The 16,451-nt window shown below is 41.0% G+C and overlaps 1 protein-coding gene across 2 annotated transcripts in view; it reads left to right on the top strand.

Moving 5' to 3' along the window:
• naf1 (nuclear assembly factor 1 homolog (S. cerevisiae)) overlaps positions 1-16,029 on the top strand; it is a 215,781-nt gene extending 199,752 nt beyond the window's left edge. For both annotated transcript variants that reach the window (XM_072256013.1, XM_072256012.1), the window contains exons 8-9: positions 3,807-3,903; positions 14,600-16,029. In XM_072256013.1, coding sequence (XP_072112114.1) covers positions 3,807-3,903; positions 14,600-15,138 — 636 coding nt within the window. In that variant the 3' untranslated portion in view covers positions 15,139-16,029. The remainder of the gene's footprint in view (positions 1-3,806; positions 3,904-14,599) is intronic.
• Positions 16,030-16,451: the final 422 nt, after the last annotated feature.

Below are 16,451 nucleotides of genomic sequence, written 5' to 3'. Positions count from 1 at the left end.
AGAACATCTTAACGTATTTGGTGTCAGTTTAGCACTGGATCGCCTCCTCTCTTCTCTCCCACCATTCAGTCTGCATTCTGCGTAGTGCCATTTGTGCATGCCTTTGAAGTGATCATGTTTCGGAATGGAAGGAATGTTCTGCCATGCAAGAAATGCCTTCTGCTTCTCTTCCAGTATCCTGGTGATATTTTCATCAAACTAATCCTGATGAGCTCTCTTTTTTGGTCCAAGGGCTAACGTTTTTGATTTCATCGCTAGAGTATTGTATTCGACCATAAGATATAGGAGCAGAAGTAGGCCATTCGGCCAATGGAGTCTGCTCTGCCATTGAATCATGTGCTGATCCCATTCTTCCAGTCATTCCCACTCCCCTGCCTTCACCCTGTACCCTTTGATGCCCTGGCTAATCAAGAACCTATCTATTTCTGCCTTAAATACACCCTTTGACTTGGCCTCCACAGCCGCTTGGTGCAACAGATTCCACAGATTTACCACCCTCTGATTAAAGTAATTTCTCCGCACCTCAGTTCTAAATGGACGTCCTTCAATCCTGAAGTTGTGCTCTCTTGACCTAGAATTCCCTACCATGGGAAATAACTTTGCCATATCTAATCTGTTCAGGCCTTTTAACATTCGGAATGTTTCTATGAGATCCCCCCTCATTCTCCTGAACTCCAGGGAATACAGCCCAAGAGCTGCCAGACGTTCCTTATACAGTAACTCTTTCATTCCTGGAATCATATTGAATCTTCTCTGAACCCTCTCCAATGTTAGTATATCCTTTCTTAAATAAGGATCCAAAACCGTACACAATATTCCAAATGTGGTCTTACGAGTGCCTTATAGAGCCTCAACATCATATCGCTGCTCTTATATTCTATACATCTAGAAATGGATGCCAATATTGCATTCGCCTTCTTCACAACTGACTCAACCTGGAGGTTAACCTTTAGGGTATCTTGCACAAGGACTCCCAAGTCCTTTTGCATCTCTGCATTTTGAATTCTCTCCCCATTTAAATAATAGTCTGCCTGTTTATTTCTTCCACCAAAGGGCATGACCGTACACTTCCCAACATTGTATTTCATTTGCCACTTCTTTGCCCATTCCTCTAAGCTATCTAAGTCTCTCTGAAGGCTCTCTGTTTCCTCAACACTGCCCGCTCCTCCACCTATCTTTGTATCATCGGTATGATATTGTTCCTATTCAGAGGCCTACGGGACGCCGGTGCGTCATCAAGATTACTTGTAAATTGCTCTCGATGTTTGGGGTGCTGCAGTTTGTCAGTATCTACATGTTTCTTAAATATAATTTGTCGTAATTTACATTTCATATATATATGTATGTACACACACATATTGTAATTAATAGTTTTTTATTATTCTGTATTGCAATGTACTACAACTTTAACAACATATGCCAGTGATACTAAATCTGATTCTAATTCCGCCTGAATGTTGAGCAATGCAGCAGCAAAATAATTTGACTTAAGCAATTTGACAAGTTCTGTAATAACCATTTAATAATTGTCATTTCATTTAGCTATCTGCCTCACCTGAATAATAATAATAATAATAATAATAATAACACAATACTCGCTCATTTCTGTGTCAGCTTAGACTACCATAATGTTTTTCCGTAATGATAGTGTTGTAATGTTGCTCATTATAGACTGGATAGAACATGGTGTCTGAAAGCAATTGTATAAGGTGTCTTACAGTCTTGACTGGAATTAACCGTGAAAGCGCTGAATGACTTGTGGAAAGCATTTCAGCAACAAAGTTATAACTGGTTTGTTGTATATGCATCAAATTTGTCTTGAGATGTTTATCTGCTTGAAACGTTTTATGTTTAATGGTACTAATAGATGCAACCTGCATGTAATGGTGTCTGAATCTTCATTGATTAATATGGTTACAGAGAAGTACAGTCCAAACTATTTCTTTAACTTCTTTAAAGAGCATAAATTACCTCAGTCTTAAGAATATTGAGATATTATTTGTGGATGCTCCACTTTGGAACAGCATCATGTTTTGCCATTTCCACTGTTGCTGTGTGATGAAACAGTTTGCTGCAACCCTCCCTTGTTTACAAAGTGTTGTATGATGGCATGTTGACTATTACTGTAGAAATGACCTTTTCCCTGAAGAGGAAAATGCTTTAACTTCACAGCATAAAATTAGGAGGAGCCTTTAACAAAGTGCATTTAAGGAACACCTTCCATTTCAAGCATTTTTAACACTATCCAGTAAACTCACTGCCAGCTACATGTTTACAAAATGAGCAAAAATGGTCTCGTCTTTGAACCCAGAAAAGAGATTTTTATTTATTTAGAGATACAGCAAGTTAACAGGCCCTACCGCCCCAATGAGCCTATGCTGCTCGTTACACCATGTGATCAATTAATTTACTAACTTGTACGTGTTTAGAGTGTGGGAGGAAACGAGCACCCAGAGGAAACCCACCTGGTCACGGGGACAACATGCAAGCTCCTGTAGACCGCAGCAGAAATTGAACATGGGTCACCAAGCACATAATTGGATGTCTAAAACTCTAGTAGAAACAATGAGGATGACAGTGCTATTTTGCAGATTCTATGCTCCCCATATACAGCTTAATTTGAAAATAATGTAAAATGTTTGTATAAATATTTGGAATTCCCTAATTTTTAGTAGTTAAATATCCAAGTTATGTTTACTTATTTGAGCCAAGTGCATTTTTTGTTTTTGTCATAATTTCATAAATGCATATTTTCACCAACAGTAACTCTCCATTTAACTGGAATAGAAATCTTGATTAAATTTTCCTCTGGTAAGCTATTAAGGTCGTTTAGGGTGCACCACTGACCAGTTTAATTAAGAACGATTGCCAGTGCAGTCAAGAAGTTAAATCTGGAATCTTTTAACTGTTCTATTTGTAGACTTGTGTTCATCTATGCTTTATCTCTTTATTCTGACTTATGCTAGATAAACATTTTGAGTTATATAATTTTTTTTGGCATCCATTAGCCTTGCGAGACCGTGGATCTGCGCCTGGAAAGTCTTCACTCTCCAGGGCGCAGGCCTGGGCAGGGTTGTATGGAAGACCGGCAGTTGCCCATGCTGCAAGTCTCCCCTCTCCACGACACCAATGTTGTCCAAGGGAAGGACAAGGGCATCGCAGAGCACTGTGTGGTTAAGTGCCTTGCTCAAGGACACAACACGCTGCCTTGGCTGGGGCTCGAACTCACGATCTTCAGGTCGCTAGTCGAATGCCTTAACCACGTGCCCACACACGTTATATGTGTTGATAGAAAATAGATTTAATTGTGGCACCACTATAACTGAGTATAATTTCAAATATATCATGTTGAATTTTGCTTATGTAATTATCCTTTCATATAACTAAGGTTCTTATGGTTAGCACAACACTTTACAGTGCCAGCGACCTGGGTTCAATTCCGGCCACTGCCTGTAAGGGATTTGTATGTTCTTCCCATGACTGTGCAGGTTGCCTCTGGTTTCTTCCCACAGTCCAAAGACACACCAGTTGGTAGGTTAATTGGTCATTGTAAATTGTCCTGTGATCAGGCTTGGATCAAATCGGGGGTTGCTGGGTGGCGGGGCAGGAAGGCCTGTTCCTCGCAGTTTCTCAATAAAATAATAAAGTAAGTTATTGAAGGGCAGTAATAGCTTGAAATGGAGGTAAAAGGGGATTATAGGTATTACGGATATTTCACTTAAGGCCATGTCTAGTTGATTACTGACTTTCTCAGAATGATAGGAAGCCATGCAATGTAAGAATTCATCATTAACTGTCTTTAATAGGTTCTGGATTTCAGTGATGATGAGAAAGAAAAAGAAGCCAAGCAAAAGAAGAAGAAGAAACAACAACAGAATCGTGGAGATAAAGTCACTCAACCTGGTGAGAGATTATCAAAGTGTCTTTGTTTAATCATGAGAGGCCTAACTTTGATCGCATGCAATTCAGTGGCTAAAGTAAAGGTTTCACCCGTAAACACTTCTTATCTATATATTGTTTACCGTTTAGTTTTTGTGTGTGAAAAATACCTGATGATGCTGTACCCTGTTACAGCATAATAAGATATTTTGTCACAGTAATAATCATTACATCTTGTAGCTATGCAATTTACAGAAGTGTTTTGTGGTCCATGCACCTGCATTTTCTTTCATTTCCAATTGAGAATTGGAAAATACACCCGCAGTTTGAAGCAAAAATAACATAAGCAATTTGTACTTTGGTTGATGAAGCACTCCTCCAAAACAGTCAGCTCAATTTTAGCATTGCATTTGAAAAAGAATTTAAAAAATGCCTTAAAGTGTTTTTACACAATTCATATTTGCTGTTCAGGAACAGCCTCATCTCATGAGAATATGCAGGAATGTCTATGGATGTTATTTATATAGACTTCTAGAAGTCACATAACAAGTTCCTTGTAAGAAACTTTTAACAACTGACACTATGCAGTAACACAGATCAGACAATTAACTTGGTTAGGGAATTGGATAAAAGCTAAGAGCAAAAGATATCCTCAGTATGAACTGCATGTGATCAGCAATCTTCTCCAGAGTTTGGTTTTCCAGTACACTTGGAAAAAACTTAAATGAAAGAATAGAGAACTATTTATCCAAGTTTAGTAGCAAAGTTGTTGACCAAATTTGTAAAGTAACATTGAGAAATTGAGTCACAGTTATGGAAGATGCAGATCGATTAAAGGTAATAATAATAGGGAGATTTTAATTTCCCAAATATCAATTGGCATGTCCCTAGAGTGAGGGATTTAGATGGGGTGGAGTTTGTTAGGTGCGTTCAAGAAGGTTTCTTGACACAATTTGTATATAAGCCTACAAGAGGAGAGGCTGTAGTTGATCTGGTATTGTGAAATAAACCTGGTCAGTTGTCAGAGCATTTTGGAGATAGTGATCACAATTCTGTCTCCTTTATCATGGCATTGGAGAGGGCTACGAACAGACAAGTTAGGAAAGTGTTTAATTGGAGTAAGGGGAAACATGAAGCTGTCAGGCAGGAACTTGGAAGCATAAATTGGGAACAGATATTCTCAGGGAAATGTACAGAAGAAATGTGACAAACATTCAGGGGATATTTGCATGGAGTTCTGCATAGGTACGTTCCAATGAGACAGGGAAAGGATGGTACGGTACAGGAACTGTGGTGTACAAAGGCTGTTGTAAATCTAGTCAAGAAGAAAAGAAGAGCTTAGGAAAGGTTCAAAAAACTAGGTAATGATAGAGATCTAGATGATTATAAGGCTAGCAGAAAGGAGCTTAAGAAATTAGGAGAGCCAGAAGGGGCCATGAGAAGGCCCTGGTGGACAGGATTAAGGAAAACCCCAAGGCACTCTACAAGTATGTGAAAAACAAGAGGATAAGACGTGAGAGAATAGGACCAATCAAGTGTGACAGTGGAATAGTGTGTATGGAACCGGAGGAGATAGCAGAGGTACTTAATGAGTACTTTGCTTCAGTATTCACTATGAAAAATGATCTTGACAATTATAGGGATGACTTATAGCAGACTGAAAAGCTTGAGCATGTAGATATTAAGAAAGAGGATGTGCTGGAGCTTTTGGGAAGCATCAAGTTGAATAAGTCACCGGGACTGGACGAGGCTACTGTGGGAAGTGAGGGAGGAGATTGCTGAGCCTCTGGTGATGACCTTTGTATCATCAAGGGAGAGGTTGCAGAGGATTGGAGGGTTGCGGATATTGTTCCATTATTCAAGAAAGGGAGTAGAGATAGCCCAGGAAATTATAGACCAGTGAGTCTTACTTCAGTGGTTGGTAAATTGATGGAAAAGATCCTGAGAGGCAGGATTTATGAACATTTGGAGAGGCATAATATGATTAGGAATGGTCAACATGGCTTTATCAAAGGCAGGTTGTGCCTTTCAAGCCTGATTGAATTTTTTGAGGATGTGACTAAACACGTTGATGAAAGTAGAGCAGTAGGTGTAGTGTATATGGATTTCAGCAAGGCATTTGATAAGGTACCCCATGCAAGGCTTATTGAGAAAGTAGGGAGGCATGGGATCCAAGGGGACATTGCTTTGTGGATCCAGAACTGGCTTGCCCACAGAAGGCAAAGAGTGGTTGTAGACTGGTCATTTTCTGCATGGAGGTCGATGACCAGTGGTGTGCCTCAGGGATCTGTTCTGGGACCTTTACTCTTCGTGATTTTTATAAATGACCTGGATGAGGAAGTGGAGGGATGGGTTAGTAAACTTGCTGATGACACAAAGGTTGGGGGTGTTGTGGATAGTGTGGAGGGCTGTCAGAAGTTACAGCAGGACATTGATACGATGCAAAACTGGGCTGAAAAGTGGCAGATGGAGTTCAACCCAGATAAGTGTGAGGTAGTTCATTTTGGTAGGTCAAATATGATGGCAGAATATAGTATTAATGGTAAGACTCTTGGCAGTGTGGAGGGTCAGAGGGATCTTGGGGTCTGTGTCCATCGGACACTCAAAGCTGCTGCGCCAATATGGTGTATTGGCCTTCATCAATCATGGGATTGAGTTTAAGGGCCGAGAGGTAATGTTGCAGCTACTTGGAGTACTGTGCTCAGTTCTGGTCGCCTCACTACAGGAAGGATGTGGAAACCATGGAAAGGGTGCAGAGGAAATTTACAAGGATGTTGCCTGGATTGGGGAGAATGTCTTATGAGAATAGGTTGAGTGAACTTGGCCTTTTCTCCTTGGAGCGACGGAGGATGAGAGGTGACCTGATACAGGTGTATACGATGATGAAAGGCATTGATTGTGTGGATAGTCAGAGGCTTTTTCTCCAGGGCTGAAATGGCTAGCACAAGAGGGCATATTTTTAAGGTGCTTGGAAGTAGGTATGGAGGAAATGTCAGGGGTAAGTTTTTTACTCAGAGAGTGGTGAGTACGTGGAATGGGCTGCTGGCGACGGTGGTGGAGGCGGATACGATGGGGTCTTTTAAGAGACTGCTGGACAGGTACATGGAGCTCAGAAAAATAGAGGGTTATGGGTAACCCTAGTTAATTTCTAAGGTAAGGACATGTTTGGCACAGCTTTGTGGGCTGAAGGGCCTGTATTGTGCTGTAGTTTTCTATGTTTCTGTTTTTCCACTTTAAACTTAAAAAGCTAGTTTAGGAGTATTTTTCAATTGGTAACATCTTGGGAGAAATGGGGTAGTTGGGTGTTCCAAGTAAAGTTAAATTCCTTAAAGTGAATGGATAAGTAATATTTTCAAAAGTTATGGAATGAAACTGGCCACTCAATTTGCTTTTAATCCAATCATCCAACCTTGCCATCAAGCAGCTGTAATCCTTGTTAGCTGCCAATAAGAGGAATTTTGGTTTGAGAGTTGCAGTTATATTTTGGTTTGTTTTCCTGCAGTACAAGAAGTCATGCCATCTGTTTGATTTACTTGTAAGTAAATTTTAACAATAAACAGTAATTCTAATCTAATTCCCTAAATCCTCAGTATCTTAGATATGTCTCACTCTTGGTTTAAAATTAAAATGGTTCAAAAGTTCATTTATTATCAAAGTATATATGCAGTATACAACTCTGAGGTTCGTATTCTCTAGATAACCACAAAACAAAGAAAAAAACATGGAAGTCATTGAAAGAAAGACATCACCCCTCTCTGACAAAATAGAAGAGAAACAAACACTCTCAAACTCCAAACCTCCAACCCACTCCCTTGCACAAAAAAGCTAACATATCACCCACATAGAGAAATAGCAACAAGAACATCAAACCACAAACTCTCAGCCCACCAATTGGCAACATGAAAGAATGGGTGAAAACATGGAGGATAAAACAGAACGAAAGAGGTCAATATGAACTACAGTTCAATCTATAAATCTCAGAGTATCAATAACATCTCCTAGAGCATCCAGGGGATCGACCAGTCAAACCCAGCGGCTTTTCCGGGGGGGACGACTGGCACCCAGCAGTCTTTCCAAGGAGAGCGACTCGCACCCAGCAGCCTTTCCGAGGAGAACGACTGACACCCAGCGGCTTTTCCGATGAAAGAGACTTGCACCCATTGGCTTTTCCAAGGAGAGCGACTCAAACCCAGCAGCCTTTTCTGTTAACAATTACCACTTTTAGGGAGATGTTCCAGCCTTACTATGAAGAGATGCTTCCTCACCTCATTGCTGGAGGCATAGCTCTGCTGTTGTAAAGAATGTTTCTACCCTTATTCCTCATCAGGACTTCACAACCAGTAAAAAGTTTCTCCATCGGCTTTATCAGTTACCCTTAAAATCTTGAATCCTCAATGAAATTATATATTAAGCTATATTTAATCTAATTTAGGATCATAATCATGACACATTAAGTTGAATTATTTTCAATAACCAGGAAGCAGGCTTCTTCCACTGAGGTTGGGTGGAACTACAATCAGAGGTCATGGGTTAAGGGTGAAAGGTGAAAAGTTTAAGGGGAACATGAGAGGAAACGTCTTCACTCAGAGGGTTGTGAGAGTGTGGAATGAGCTGCCAGCAAAAGTGATTTCAATGGTTAAGAGATGTTTGGATAGGTATATGGATGGTAGGGGTATGGAGTGCTATGGTTTTAGTGCAGGTTGATGAGAATAGGCAGTTTAAATGGTTTTGGCATGGACTAGATGTCTGAAGGTTCTGTTTCTATGCTGTACTCTATGACTCTAGGAAGCAGTCACACAGAGAAGTGCTGGCCTGACCATGCCTGAGACCATAGCAGGAGTCTGATAAAGCATTTTCAGTCAAATTATTAGCAAAGTAAATGCACATCTGATTAAAAGAGCAATGGTTGGTTAGATAAGCAGTTAGCTAAAGAACAGGGAACAACGCAACAGTAATAGAAGTCAAAAATTGCAGATGGCACAAAGTTGGTGAACTGCAAAGGAAGAATACAAGAACGTACAGAAACAGTATAGGCTGGAATGATCATAGATCTGGCAAATACATTTTCATATCTACAACTGTGAAGTGGAGGGAACACACTAATTAAAATGATACAGAAGTGCAAGTTTAAGAAATTCTCTCTTCTCTCAAGGATAGCACATTACCTAGGGAATTAAAGAATAACAAACAGTTTGAGAATCAGCTGTATGTAATCCAAAATCGATGAAACCAGGTTTCTCCTCTTCCCATTTATATTCCTTATTTAGGGCAGGTGAACACTCTTACCAGTTGGTGCTTTATCTTCCCGGTTATTCTCCCAAGTATACTCAGATCTTCCCAGTTGGTTGTCCAATTACAGGTGACATCGTAAACAAAGTAAACTCCCCGAGCTCTAGCCCCAGGATACAGTTTTTTCACTTTAATTAATCAATGGCCATGGTCAACAGTGACCATGGGATCCCTTGGGATCCCTAGAGAAAGCAAGGGGAATAAAAGGAGATGCTAATCACTAAATGAATTCTGGAAGCAGGTTGTGTTTGTGAAGCATAAACATTAACATAAAATTAATTATGCTAAACTGTCTGCTATTGTGCTATGCACTTGACATAATACAGTGGTGAAAGATTGTCAAAGATGAATGAAAGTGTACAGTGGTATCTCCCTAGAAAATACAAATGACCTTACCTGATCTGGCTAAAAAGACGTAATTTCAATATTTATGGAAACCAGCTCAGAAAATTGGTAATTGGTAAGAAAAATATATTCAGACTTGTATAAAGTAGGTGAAGTTACAGAATCATATGATATTGAGGCATACCATTCAATCCACTGAACCGTCCCCAACTGAAGCACCCATTTCACCTGTGTTTTATTAATCTTAATATATTCTCTCACATTCCCATCAATTCCTTCCAGATTCTGGTGAACACAGCAGGCCAGGCAGCATCTGTAGGAAGAGGTGCAGTCGACGTTTCAGGCCAAGACCCTTCGTCAGGACTAACTGAAGGAAAAGTGAGTAAGGGATTTGAAAGTTGGAGGGGGAGAGGGAGATCCAAAATGATAGGAGAAGACAGGAGGGGGAGGGATAGAGCCAAGAGCTGGACAGGTGATAGGCAAAAGGGGATACGAGAGGATCATGGGACAGGAGGTCCAGGAAGAAAGGGGGGGGGGACCCAGAGGATGAGCAAGAGGTATATTCAGAGGGACAGAGGGAGAAAAGGGAGAATGAGAGAAAGAATGTGTGTATAAAAATAAGTAACAGATGGGGTACGAGGGGGAGGTGGGGCCTTAGCGGAAGTTAGAGAAGTCGATGTTCATGCCATCAGGTTGGAGGCTACCCAGACGGAATATAAGGTGTTGTTCCTCCAACCTGAGTGTGGCTTCATCTTTACAGTAGAGGAGGCCGTGGATAGACATGTCAGAAAGAGAATGGGATGTGGAATTAAAATGTGTGGCCACTGGGAGATCCTGCTTTCTCTGGCGGACAGAGCATAGATGTTCAGCAAAGCGGTCTCCCAGTCTGCGTCGGGTCTCGCCAATATATAAAAGGCCACATCGGGAGCACCGGACGCAGTATATCACCCCAGTCGACTCACAGGTGAAGTGTTGCCTCACCTGGAAGGACTGTTTGGGGCCCTGAATGGTGGTAAGGAAGGAAGTGTAAGGTCATGTGTAGCACTTGTTCCGCTTACACGGATAAGTGCCAGGAGGGAGATCAGTGGGGAGGGATGGGGGGGACAAATGGACAAGGGAGCAGACTGGGAGACCGCTTTGCTGAACATCTACGCTCTGTCCGCCAGAGAAAGCAGGATCTCCCAGTGGCCACTCATTTTAATTCCACATCCCATTCCCGTTCTGACATGTCTATCCACGGCCTCCTCTACTGTAAAGATGAAGCCACACTCAGGGTGGAGGAACAACACCTTATATTCCGTCTGGGTAGCCTCCAACCTGATGGCATGAACATCGACTTCTCTAAGTTCCGCTAAGGCCCCACCTCCCCCTCGTACCCCATCTGTTACTTATTTTTATGCACACATTCTTTCTCTCACTCTCCTTTTTCTCCCTCTGTCCCTCTGACTATACCCCTTACCCATCCTCTGGGTTCCCCCCCCCCTTGTCTTTCTTCCCGGACCTCCTGTCCCATGATCCTCTCATATCCCCTTTTGCCTATCACCTGTCCAGCTCTTGGCTCTATCCCTCCCCCTCCTGTCTTCTCCTATCATTTTGGATCTCCCCCTCCCCCTCCAACTTTCAAATCCCTTACTCACCCTTCCTTCAGTTAGTCCTGACGAAGGGTCTCGGCCTGAAACGTCGACTGCACCTCTTCCTACAGATGCTGCCTGGCCTGCTGCGTTCACCAGCAACTTTGATGTGTGTTGCTTGAATTTCCAGCATCTGCAGAATTCCTGTTGTTTGCCTTCCAGATTCTACCACTCAACTATGCATTAGTTGGCAATTGTAAATTACTTTTAATCTATCACAGAATTCATGGACTGTTCAGAAATCTGACGGTGGAGGGGAAGAAGCTGTTCCTAACACGTTTAGTATGGCTTTTCAGGCCCCTGTACCTCTCCCTGGTGGTTGTAACAAGAGGTCATGTCCTGAAAGGGGAGTGCTCTTAATGATGGATGCCGCCTTCTTGAGGCACCAGCTTTTGAGGATGACCTCGATGATGGGGAAGGTTGTTTTTGTAATGGAGCTAGCAGAGTTAACCTTTTCAGCCTTGTTTAATCCTGGTTTTTGGAGGCTCCATACCAGATGGTGATGCAACCTGTCTGAAAGTTCTCCTCCATATATTTATAGAAAAAGCAGAGTCTTTGACATACCGAAATCTTCTCAAACTCCTATTGGAATATGGCTGCTTGACATACCACCTTCATGAGTGCATCAGTGTGTGTTGGGCCCAGGATAGAGCCTCTGAGATGTTGACATCCAAGAACTTGAATCTGCTCAGTTTTCCACAGCTGATCTCTCAATGTGTTCTCCTGATTTCTCCTTCCTGAAGTCCACAATCAGTTTCTTAGTCCTGCTGACGCTGAGTGTGGGGTTGTTGCTGCTCAACCAACTGATTAATCTCATTCCTGTACGGCTTCTTGTTGCCATCTGCCAACAGAAGTGGTGTCATAGGTGAATTTATAGATGGCGTTTGAGCTGTGCCTGGCTACACAGTCAGGAGTGTAGAGTAGAGCAGTGCAGTGAGCTAAGCACATGTGACTGTATTGATTATCAGTGGGGATATACTGTAAACAAAGATATCTGGTCATTGAGTAAATGGTAACAGTTAGGGATGAAAACATAGACAAAAGAATGTAACAGTGTAAAATGCAGAGCACTCCCAGCGAGACAAAAGAGAGAGGAGTGAACCAGGAAACTGCCAGGGAAAATGGTCCTTTCAAAATGTTGAAAGGAGGAGAGGGGTTGCTGTATCTCTTTCCTGAAACATGGATAATTAACATGATCTGCCATAATTAACAAAGCCCTCATCCATTTTCTGCACCTTTATTTTCAGGCCTCTCCTCTGAGATAGAACAACAACCGAGTACCCATGTACCTCACCTTTTTGCATTTGAAAGATCATTCTCTTGAAATTTCCTCCAGCTTAAAGGAATTCTACCACCAGACACTTCTTTCCTTTCCTGTCAGCAGTTTTGCAGTAACTGTTCTCTTCACAACTTCTTGGTCAGTCCTATTGAGATCTTAGATCTGATTAAGAGATAACTTCAAATATAGCAGATTTGTAAAGATCTGGAAAATGAGGAAGATAAATATTTTAGTTTTTGATCCTTTTAGTGCAGCCATTCAATTTCCTACTAAGAATTGATTGAGGCTCTATTTTCAATTTGGTTCCCACTGAGGACGAAAGGTATTTTCTTCTGCAGTGCCATCAAGAAGGTGACTCGTGCAAACAGCTCCAATGGAGACTATCAAACACTCCCATTTCAGTTTGCCACAACAATGTCCAAGGTCTGTACAGTTAGTAACATTGTTTTAGTGCAATTAAAATATCTATCGCTACTTCAATGGAACTTGAATGGACTCTGGTTGTGGTTCTTCTTTAAGACAGCAGAAGAGGGGATGCCAAGCTTGCTTAAAAGTTCATCTGAGAAAGCACGGATTTTGTTTTCTAATACTGGCCATCTTGCTGCTAAACATACAGTGTCTGGTAAATATAAGTGAAGTTCTCAGAGATAGAGTGCTGCTTCAGTTGATCAATGGAATGATAATGAATGCTGGTCATCAGCCATCGAGTTCCATGCTTTGGTAATGATATGTGTGGTTACATTCAGTTGAATATCCGGAGTCTAGATCTGATGATACACCTAGGAGGAGTAAATCAACTTAAAAAGAGCTACTCAGAGGGGATGTGCTCCTTCATCCTATTGGTTTCCAAGAGTTTCTGTCAATGAGTTGGCTCTGTCTTTTCTTACTTGGGATTAACCAACATTGCATGAAGCAGAGGTCCATTTTAGCGAAACTTGTAGAATCCACATGTCGTACTGTCTTTTACAGAAATTAATGCCAGTAGCTTTGTTGAAGTGGAATGCTGTTATTGGGATAATGGATGAATTGTATTATAATTTCCAGTTTCTGATTAGTTGTTCCATTTCTTCGGCCTCATTCCTCGTCGTGCTGATTGTGATAATGAAGGGTGTCTCCAAAGGCAATTATGCATTATTTGTGTTGGAGAATATGGCTGATGCTGTGTCGGGATTGTCATTCACATGGATACTTAAGTGATGGGGTTGAGACCAATCTACATGCGAGGCTATGGTTAACTGCATAGCTTCCCAGTCCAAGATTTGTACTGAATCTGGTGTTAAAAATTAATATTCAGATAAGGCAATAGGCAATTCTCAGTCTTAAACTGCAACTCCTTTTGTCACATTTTTTATGGAGGGGATATAGCAACTATTCTTGCAGTGAAAGTTGTGTGGGGAAGAAACTACCTAATGACTGATGTTGGCTTCTTAATTTCTTCATTGGGGTAAACGAAAGCTGTCCAGTAATTTAGCAGGCTATAGCTAGCGTGGTTGTCCAGTTGTTACTCTGGCCTTTGGTTTATACAGTAACAATAGTCTTAGCTCCTGGTGTTAAAACAAATAACTAATGGCTGATTCTTTGACAGAGGAAACCACGTAGTTATGTTGGGTTGTTGTAGCTCTTTAATTGGGTGATATATCGGAGGATAAAAACATGTGCCAAAATAGCTTTGTGCAATTAAATGTAGAAAAATGGGAGATACAGGTATGCGTTGTTTAACATCCACGATACGTTCTATGAAATCGGACATTATGTGATGTGGACGTTGTGCGAACACTGTATTGTATACTTAGCAATCCTATATGGAATACTGTAGTGTAGCTGTATGACTAAAAGCCAAAAACTTACACTAAAACTGTATATTGTAAGAAAATTAAACAGAGAGATAATGCTACTACACTCAAGAGACACGCGATACACGAGATTGGTTACGTCCGCTACGTCACGTTCTCCGATCGGGACTACGGACGTTTATGCGATCGGGTGTTAAGCGGCGCACACCTGTATTGTTCTTGTATTGTACTTATTCGCTAATGGATTCACTTGCATTGAAAATTCTGAGATAGTAGAATGGTTTCTGTTTTGTACTGTTTGCTTATTTTATTACCACTCGTTTATTGTGCTTGGATTGCTGTTTATAGTAATTGTTAAATTATGTCATTGATCTTCATTCTAGGTAAAGAAGATGGCCAGGCATCACGCCAAACACAAGTTCAATCAATGCGTGGGAGAGGATTTCAGCACAGTACTCATCAAGGATTTGGTTCCTATTCCTCGGTCAAGTCTGAAAACTCAACAAGTTGTAGATTTACTCACCCAAGGGGCTCCTTTGGTCCGTCTTTTAATCAGAGGCCACCTTGTGGACCTCCAAGGTTTCATCCAGCCAGCAACGCAATACATTCGCAACCAGTAATGTCCAATCCAATGATGTCCTATCCATATGGTCCTTCATTTTGGCCTCCTGTGTCAAGTGATATACCTCCTTTTCTATCCTATCCTCCACCACCACCACCTCCTCCTCCCCCTCCCCCTCCTTTCTCTCTTCACTCAATGAGCACTGGTTGGTCAGAATCAAACGTAAGGCCTCCCTGCTTTCCAAACTCCCCCTTTCCTTGCTTCCCCAATGCTTCTTCACTACAGATGTCAAATTCTCAATTCTCGCCACAGTTACCTCAACAAGGCCAACCAGACTTTCCATTTAGACACCCTTATTAGAGCCACCGATGTATACCTCCACTATATAACAACAATCATCATGTAGTGAGGAAACTGCAACAAGCTGTGCCTGAATTCTTTAAGCACTGAATTGCATTCAATAAATGAGGGTGAAAACATAATGCAATTTGTATCTGTTACAAAATACGATTGTGTTGACATAGGAATGGCATCAATTAGTGGTCACTGTGACGGGAATAAACCCTGGCCCGTTCTGTCCTTTCTATGCTAATCCAGTGGCTTTTTAATCCAAACATAATCCTGAACTCAAATGAAAAGTGATCGGCTAATGTAGGCCTTATTATAGGCTGAATTTGAATTTTTAACAGTTGGGGCAAAAGTAATGCTAATTATGTGCACATAGGACTGCTTTATTTCATGCAATCACCTTGTCATGAAATTGGCTTTCACTGGTTGTGCAAAATGGGCATAAACAAATTGGCAGCCCATTTTGCATTGTACTGGAATTTCCTTGCTACTAAAGCCAACGTGAAAGAGATTTTAGGTGGGGTGCAAACTGGCGAAGAGCAATTTCACCCCATTTTACTTGGACATATCTGTATTGCTGTATTTTGTAAATACAATAGTTCTGGTACTGAAGTTAAATTTATCATCTGTCATTTGTAACTGGACCCTCAATATGTAATGATAAACCTCAAATATTGAGGAAGCAATTGGCAGATGTTTAAGTAAATATATACCAAGTCTGGGTGGCCACCTACAGTTTTACATTGTGAAGCTAATCCTTATTTAGTCTTTCATTTTGCATCAAGTTTAGAGGGATTTGAATTAAACATTAAATTTTTGCAACCTTCATTAAGCCCTTTATGTCTTTATTTTATCTTTTAATTTACTTTGTCCTACAGCAATAAATTTACCTCCTCGTTCTGATGTATATCTTTTGTATTTGCTTTTCATTAGGAAGTAATTCTGATTATGCATAAATTTAAGTGAATGTATTCAATAATAATGTGTAGCATTCAGACAAAATAAATTGATTTTTTGTTAATGTACACTTCCTAGCCATTGATTTAAAGTCATTTTCAAAGCTGGAACAATTTAACCTTGGCGTAGTCCAGATAATTGTACTTTCACAGAGCCTAGAATATTTGGTTATAACAGCGATAAATTGAGTAAAATCTGGCTATCATGTTCACAGCTAGCAAAGCAATTTGAAGGAAGTCCTCCAGTAGTTCATTGGGTACGTGCACTGTTTAGCAATTTGAAGCAGCACAAGAAGTAATGATCTTAGATTTGATCCCTTGCTGTGGTGATGCTGTAACACCACAACCCACTTCAGAACTGTTGTTGCA

The sequence above is a fragment of the Mobula birostris genome, chromosome 4, assembly GCF_030028105.1.
Source record: "Mobula birostris isolate sMobBir1 chromosome 4, sMobBir1.hap1, whole genome shotgun sequence".
In the NCBI taxonomy this organism is placed as follows: Eukaryota; Metazoa; Chordata; class Chondrichthyes; order Myliobatiformes; family Myliobatidae; genus Mobula; species Mobula birostris.
The sequence above is the reverse complement of the archived record's forward strand: the minus strand, read 5'-3'. Positions and strand labels throughout refer to the sequence as shown.